At 47.5% G+C, this 8542-nt stretch overlaps 1 protein-coding gene across 4 annotated transcripts in view; it reads left to right on the forward strand.

Annotated features, from left to right (window-relative positions):
- SEPTIN6 (septin 6) overlaps positions 1-8542 on the forward strand; it is an 85070-nt gene that overhangs the window by 43513 nt on the left and 33015 nt on the right. For all 4 annotated transcript variants that reach the window (XM_017885152.1, XM_017885155.1, XM_017885153.1 and 1 more), the window contains 2 exons: positions 1908-2094; positions 5514-5675. In XM_017885152.1, coding sequence (XP_017740641.1) covers positions 1908-2094; positions 5514-5675 — 349 coding nt within the window. The remainder of the gene's footprint in view (positions 1-1907; positions 2095-5513; positions 5676-8542) is intronic.

The raw sequence follows: 8542 nt of genomic DNA on the forward strand, positions 1-8542 counted from the left end.
AGGGGATACATCCCCACCCTCACTCCAAATTCATCAGGAACCTTCTAAGGATCTTTGCAACCAAGACATTCTTTGATGCGATTACCCTTCAGAACAGTGGCTCAGAGGGATCAAAGGAATAAAGAAAGGACTACGTTTTTAGAGTTTTCTCTGGGGCTCAGGAGGTGGAGGTTGCAGTGAGTGGAGATCGCGCCACCGCAGTCCTGCCTGGGCTACAGAGCGAAACTCCATCTAAAAAAAAAGATTTTTCTCTGGGGCTCCAGAGATAGCCTGAACCTGGATCTCAGCTCTGGCTGCAGCTCTCAGAATCTAGGATCCTGTGATTCTTTTTTAAAAGGCTATTTTCCCCTTCTCTACTAGGGGGATCTTTCAAAAAGGCTCAGCCTGGGAGTTGCTGCAGGTGGGAGGCATTGCTGGACCCAGCTGCTCCTTTGATCATCATGTTCTGTTCTGGCAGCGGTATCTGAAAACTCCTTGCCCTGGGCCCACATGACAAGCCTCTTCTAGCCTGAAGGGAGGCAGCCCCTCAGCCAGAGAGGCAGCAGACAGACAGGGGAGATGAGAACAAGAGGCAGAGCTGAGCTAAGCTGACCTAGTTAGAGCAGAAAGAGGCTGTAGGGGTGACGGGGATGACGTGGGAGGGGACTGGGACAGAGAGAGAGGGAAGTTTCCCAGGGAGGCCCAGGACAGAGAGACATAGAGGGCTGACTGTTGTTTAAGAAGCCTTGGCAAGACTTGGGGGCCACCTAGAGGAGCCGTGTGTGGAGACTCAGTGAGCTGGCAGGCCTGTGTCCACGTGTGCAGGGTGTGCAGGGGGGAGTAGCTTTACCAGATTTTGCCTGAATACTTAATTTTTTTGTCTGTTTGTTTGTTTTTGGAGATGGGGTCTCACTCTGTTGCCCAGGCTGGAGTGCAGTGGCGTGATCTCCGCTCACCGCAACCCCTGCTTCCCGGGTTCAAGCGATTCTCCTGCCTCAGCCTCCTGAGTAGCTGGGATTACAGGCATGAGCCACCACACCTGGCTAATTTTTGTATTTTTAGTAGAGACGAGGTTTTGCCATGTTGCCCAAGCTGGTCTTGAACTCCTGAGCTCAGGAGATATGCCCGCCTCAGCCTCCCAAAGTGCTGGGATTACAGCCATGATCCACCGTGCCTGGCCTGAATACTTAGATTTTAAAGTCACCACCTTGGCAGAAATGAGAATCAGAAAAATATCTTGACCTTGGGGGAGCCAAGTGGGGAGCTCCACTAAACCTAGCAAGAATGAGCAAAAGCCCTGAATGTTCTCACAAGATTGCCCAGCCGTGGGCCAAAGAGAGGTCTTGTTACCCACTGTGTACCCAGCTCTCATCTAGGCACTGTAGGGCAACATAAAGGAAGCAAAGACACGAGCCCAGCTTGGAGGAAAATCAGCCCCTCTACAGATACGGCCAGTGAGCTCCATGCTCTGTTGGGTCCCCCTGAGGGACAGAGAAGTGCCCTTCACAGGCCCTGCCCTTTAGGAAGACACAATCTATTTGAGAGAATCTTTGTGAAGCAACAATAAGTAATTGAATGCCGTTTCTTGTTATGCCCCTGACTCGCAGAAGGGATTTCTGGCATAAGTGGGGAAGGCCGTAGGAAGGAGGAGGGCATTAAGCTGAGCCCTGAGGTCTGGGAGGGCAGAATTGGGATGAGGAGAGAGAAAGGGGCATTCTAGTGAAGGTGCACAGATGGGCATATATTTGGCTCACGTAGGGACCAAGAAGGTGGCCACGCTGACAAGATCGGAGGCCCACTGAAGGGAGATGGAGAAATGCAGCTGGATGGGAGAGAGTCAGGATTATAGAGGGCATTTGATTGAAACTTCCAAAAGGGACAGGGTCAAAATCCAAGTTTTTGATGGGGTCCACCTCTGTCCCTTTTAGCTACAAGCCCATCGTGGAATTCATCGACGCACAATTTGAGGCCTACCTGCAGGAAGAGCTGAAGATCCGAAGAGTGCTGCACACCTACCATGACTCCCGAATCCATGTCTGCTTGTATTTCATTGCCCCCACGGGTCATTCCCTGAAGTCTCTGGACCTAGTGACTATGAAGAAGCTGGACAGTAAGGTATAGGAGGCAGGGGCAGGGGCGCTGGGGGCTCACTCTTACTGATCTCTTGTGCAAAGTAGATTCCGGGAGAGATTTGTGGCATCCTCATCCTCTCCCTCATTCCCTGTCCCTCCATAAAGATGGTGTTATGGATCCAGCACCAGCGTCATACGCTTTGTGATCTGTTTTCCCAGCACTAGGGATGGGCTTGCCCTGAGCTGTCTTTCTGCCCTGATCCGTCTTGGAGACTAGAAGGACGGCTCCCTGGGTCTAAGGGCAAAGGCTTTGGCAATGGAAAGCTGTTTTTTCTTTGTCCCAATGTTAACTGGCTAGAATCAAACATGCAAACTTGACTTTGAAAGTTATCATTCTTACTATCAATAATTACTTTTATGATTGCAGTTAACATTAAAACCCTCATTATATGCCCACCCCATGAAGTACACATTATTGTTAGCCTCATTTTACAGAAGAGAAAACTGAAGCTCTGAGAGGTTAAGTGACTTTCTCATTGTCATATTGCTAGCTACTGGTAGAGTGCAGATTCTGTGACACTCAGATCTGTGACCCCATGTTATAATGCTTCTATGCCCAAGAAAGATGGCTGTGGGAATCAGGCATTGTCTTGCTTTAAGAAAAACTTGGCTGGGCGTGGTGGCTCACGCCTGTAATCCCAGCACTGTGGGAGGCCGAGGTGGGTGGATCACGAGGTCAGGAGATCGAGACCATCCTGGCTAACACAATGAAACCCCGTCTCTACTAAAAATACAAAAAAAGGCCAGGCGTGGTGGTGGGCGCCTGTAGTCCCAGCTACTTGGGAGGCTGAGGCAGGAGAATGGCATGAACCTGGGAGGTGGAGCTTGTAGTGAGCCAAGATTGGGCCATTGCACTCCAGCCTGGGTGACAGAGCAAGACCCTGTCTCAAAAAAAAAAAAAAAAAAAACTTTAAAATGCAAATTCTATACCATGTATAAATTACACAATGATTCTTCATGTTAGAGGATTATTTGCTGTACAAAAGAATTGATCACGGGATTCTTCAAAAAGCCTAATTACATTTTCACCTACCATTTAATGTGTGCCAGATGCTGTGATGAGTACTTTATATGCATTATTTTATGTTTTCCTTCCAATAATCCAGCGGTGAGTACTATTATTATTCCCATTTCACTCATGATGAAATGGAGGGGCAGAAAGTCAAGTCACTTGCTCAACCTCAGACAACTTGAAATGGGTCTGGGATTTGGACCTAGCTCTGACTCCATGGTCTTTTATTTTACAAAAACTGAATTTAGGCTGGGCTTGGTGGCTCATGCCTATAATCCCAGCACTTTGGTAGGCCAAGGTGGGCGGATCATCTGAGGTCAGGAGTTTGAGACCAGCCTGGCCAAGCCAACATGGCGAAACCCCGTTTCTACTAAAAATACAAAAATTAGCTGGGCATGGTGTTGCACACCTGTAATCCCAGCTACTGGGGAGGCTCAGGCAGGAGAATCGCTTGAACCTGGAAGTGGAGGTTGCAGTGAGCCGAAATCATGCCACTGCACTCCAGCCTGGGCGACAGAGCAAGACTATATACTGAAAAATAATAATCGAATTTACATGCAGCCATTTAGTAGCACATCCACTCTAAAACTGAATTTCAGCTCTCATCAGAATAGGAGCGGTTTTTCATTTTTTGCAGCAATGAGCTCATGGCCCATGAATAAAAGGCTGCTCTTGAAATGTGGCCATGCCCTGCATGTCCTGTATAGGGGCATTGGTGAGCCACATGACTGCAGGCCTGGTGGATGGGCTGAGTTAAACCTTTGATATATATGTGTGTGTGTATATATATATATTTTTAATTAATTAATTAATTTTTTTTGAGATGGAATTTCACTCTTGTTGTCCAGGCTGGAGTGCAATGGCACGATCTTGGCTCACCACAACCTCCACCTCGTGGGTTCAAGCAATTCTCCTGCCTCAGCCTCCCGAATAGCTGGGATTATAGGCATGTGCTACCACACCTGGATACTTTTTATTTTTAGTAGAGACAGGATTTCACCATGTTGGCCAGGCTGGTCTCAAACTCCCGACCTCAGGTGATCCACCCCTCAGCCTCCCAAAGTGCTGGGATTATAGGCATGAGCCACTGCTCCCGGCCTGATATATGTTTATAGTGTGTCAATGGGGACTTGGCGAAAGTGCCAAGGAGAATAGGCTCTGCCTGCTGTTTCATCTTGGCAAGGGCTTTGACCCCTCTGCCCGCGAAAGACTTCAAGGGAGGTGCCTCCAAGGTTCAGTCTTTCTTTGACCCAGCACCTGTGTGATATCAGCCTTCAGAGGCACTCCTAAGCCAAAGTGCAAAGGAGGCAGGATTTCTCTTTCACGTCTGGTGCTCCCAGACTCCCCTTTCAGAGCCCGGGGCCTGAGTGCCACCTATGCCCCCCACTCCCCCACCCCCCTGTTGAAGTCTCCTGGCAGGAATGATTATGCTCTCCATGTCAACTTGACCTTAGTGTGCTCTGTCTCACAAACGCACGTGCATTTCAAGTTTCTTTACCTTCTGACAGTAAAAGCCTTGTCCCTTCTTGGAGCAATTTCAAGGATTAGGGTTCAGGTGGACTGAACTTTTGGTTGGCATTAGGCCTTTCTCCTGATGCCTGAAATTGGGCATTTATACTGCTTTTCTTACTCAGAAATTGATCATGAGACTCAGGCAGTATAATTCTTTTTGCGTAAGTCTCAGATCAAATTGTAACTAGAGGTTCTTCCTCACCTAACCGAGTTGGTTATTCAGTGTCTCTTGCCAGAAAGAGAGCCAGGTGTACATCCTCGCTGAGCACTGTCCTGCCTCCTTTCCCTGCCATCTCTCATGTGGGTCCATATCACACCCGGCTGGGGCTAGCCCGGACTCGATGGGTTGGAACAATTTACTGATAGCAAGAAGAGGCCACCTCTCCCCTGTCAGCCACAGATTCCCAGCTATCACCTTTCTGCTTCATATCTCCCAAGCAGTAACCTTGATACCAAGATATCATACAGCTCATCGATTTGGATCTGAACTGGTAGACAGCTCATGCTTAAGACTATGGACTTAGGAATAAGGCTGTTTGGATTCGAATCCCAATTCTGCTACTTACCTGCTCCATGGCCTTGGACAAGTTACTTAACCTCCCTATGCCTTAATTTCTCATTGGCAAAATAGTAATAATACCTCCTGGAAAGAAGGGTTATTGTCAGGATTAATTGTGCTAATTCATGTAAAGCACTTAGTTCAGTGCCTAGCACAGTTAGTACTTGTCGTTTATTGTATTGTCATTTGGCTATAGAAGCGACCAGTCCTTGACCACTGGGCTGAGTGGCTCCCTCTGGCAGCTGGTGGAAGTCTTAGGTGATGCTGCTATCAGTTGCAGGTTACCAACAATGACCCCACTTTGCCCTCCTCTCCCTAGGTGAACATCATCCCCATCATTGCCAAAGCAGATGCCATTTCGAAGAGTGAGCTAACGAAGTTCAAAATCAAAATCACCAGCGAGCTTGTCAGCAATGGAGTCCAGATCTATCAGTTTCCTACAGATGATGAGTCAGTAGCAGAGATCAATGGAACCATGAACGTGAGTGGGAGCAATTTCCTGACCATTTGCTTTTTATGATGATTATCATTATTTTAATTTGTTTTAGAGACAGGGTCTTGCTCTGTTGCCCAGGCTGGAGTGCAGTGGTGTGATCATAACTCATTGCAGCCTTGAACTCCTGGGCTCAAGGGATCCTCCTGCCTCAGCCTCCCAAGTAGCTGGGATTACAGGTGCACTCAACACACCTGGCTAATGTTTTAATGTTTTGTAGAGACGGGGTCTTGCTATGCTGCTCAGGCTGGTCTTGAACCCCTGGGCTCAAGCAATCCTCCTGCCTCAGCCTCCCAAAGTACTGGGATTACAAGTGTGAGCCACCGTGCTGACCCCTTTATTATTATTATTTTACCAAAGAGCAGCAAAACATCTTCACCATCCATCTTAGTGTAGTTAACTCTTTTTTTTTTCTTTTACTTTTTTTTTTTTTTTTTTTTGAGACAGGATCTCATTCCATTGCCCAAGCTGGAGTACAGTGGCACAATCTCGGCTCACTGCAACCGAGAGATGTTATTTTTAAATATTAGGGTTGGCTGGGCACGGTGGCTCAGGCCTGTAATCCCAGCACTTTGGGAGGCTGAGGGGGGTGGATCACCTGAGGTCAGGAGTTTGAGACCAACCTGACCAACATGGCGAAACCCCGTCTCTACTAAAAAATGCAAAAATTATCCAGGCGTGGTGGTGTGCGCCTGTAATCCCAGCTACTCTGGAGGCTGAGGCAGAGCATTGCTTGAACCCAGGAGGTAGAGGCTGCAGTGAGCCGAGATCACGCCACTGCATTCCACCGAGTGACACAGTGAGACTCTGTCTCAAAAAAAAAGAAAAAAAAGAAAAGAAAAAGAAAAGAAAAACTTAGATGGTGCTATCAGAATCATCCAAACTAGCTCAAAATTTTGCTTAAATCTGACTCCGAGAAGCAACAAGAAGCAAAATCTATACATGTATCTTTTGCTCATGTCCCTCCTGATTCTGAAACATTAATTTGATGGCGTATTTTAAACACTGAAGCTCCATGGTCATGCACAACAATCACCAGTAAGATATAATAATTTTACAGATCACTTGAGGTCAGGAGTTCGAGACCAGCCTGGCCAACACGGTGAAACCCCGTCTCTACTAAAAATACAAAATTAGGCACAGGGTATGGTAGTGCACACCTGCAGTCCCAGCTACTCAGGAGGCTAAAGCAGGAGAATCACTTGAACCCAGNAAAGAAACCTTGCCATCCTTCCTCTCCTCCCCCACTTTTCCCTACTAGAGGAATGACTAATAAAGAAGGCAGAGAGGCAAACATCTATCTCCTAATGCTTCCTTACAATGTGTTGCTGTTGCTGTGAAATCTTCAATGTTGTGATTTCAAGGAGACAGCTAATAGCTTTCAGAAAGCGTCTGCTTTGGGAACAGATTTCTTTTTCTCTATTGAGTGGCATCGGAGGTCATAATGACATAATGCCTGGGTATAGCCAAACTCAGGAAAACCTTGTAATAAAAGCCATTTTTAGAAAACTTTCCTGCTGCCACTGCCCTCTGAGTTATCATTACAACATCAGCTGCCACCTCCTATGAATTGGCCAACAAATTAGCATAGCAGGGCAGCAAGTCATTGTCTCGCCTGACTTCCTGTCCATCAGTACACCCGAGATGTGTTTGTTATCACCATCACCATCTTAGACAAATCTGGCTCAAGGGTAAGGTTCTCTGGAGCGTGATAGGTGGAGATAGGTCTTCTCTGACCGGCCATGGGCATGGAAAAATTAAAAAAGATTAGTGCTTGTCCTCTTGAGAAGTCAGGGCATTTTGATGGAAACTAGGCTCTTATGAAGAGACAGCCTAGTCTGCAGAAAAACAGGAGCCTCGCGAGAAGTGTTGTCTGGGTGCCACCGGCACTGATGTCTGGAAGCGTCTAGTCACCTCAGGACATCAGTCCCCATAGAGACCTTCCGAACACTGATGCCCTAAGTCACCAAGCAGCTTTCAGGCTTGTGATTTGCTTTGCTAAGAATAAATAGGGACTGAGAGTTGTCAGCCATCTCAAGATGTCACACAGAACCACATCTTGGTACCTCGTGGATTAGGAGTGACAGTCATCCTGGGCTCTGTTCTCAGCTCAGCTCTGGCCTCCTGCTGAGCCTAGGGTAGGCTCAACCTCAAGGCTGGAAACCCCCAAGCTAGGCAACAGCAGTTGTCAAGCATGCTGTTATGGCTGAGAAGGGATTCTGGGTCCTTTATTACTCATAATTGTGTTTCACTTTGAAAAACAAAATTCGAGGCTGAACATAGCAAGACCTCATCTCTACTGAAATTAAAAAAAAATTAACTGGTGGCCAGGCGTGGTGGCTCACGCCTGTAATTCCAGCACTTTGGGAGGCCGAGGTGGGTGGATCACCTGAGGTCAAGAGTTTGAGACCAGCCTGACCAACATGGAGAAACCCCGTCTCTACTAAAAAGACAGAATTAGCTGGGTGTGGTGGCGCATGCCTGTAATCCCAACTACTTGGAAGGCTGAGGCAGGAGAATCGCTTGAACCTAGGGAGGCAGAGGTTGCAGTGAGCCGAGATTGCGGCGTCTTTGCACTCCAGCCTGGGCAACAAGAGCAAAACTCCATCTCAAAAAAAAAAAAAAAAAATTAACTAGTGGTGTGGCATACACCTGTAGTCTCAGCTACTTGGTCGGTGGGTGGCCTAAAGCGGGAGGATTACTTGAGCCCGGGAAGTTGAGGCTGCGGTGAACCCTGATCGTGCCACTGCACTACTCCAGGATGGGTGACAGAGCAACACCGTGTCTCACCAAGAAAAAAATAATCCAGAAAGAGAGAGAAAGGAAAGAAAAGAAAAAAGGAAAAAAAAAAAAAA

Source organism: Rhinopithecus bieti, unplaced genomic scaffold, assembly GCF_001698545.2.
Source record: "Rhinopithecus bieti isolate Rb0 unplaced genomic scaffold, ASM169854v2 scaffold_15117, whole genome shotgun sequence".
In the NCBI taxonomy this organism is placed as follows: Eukaryota; Metazoa; Chordata; class Mammalia; order Primates; family Cercopithecidae; genus Rhinopithecus; species Rhinopithecus bieti.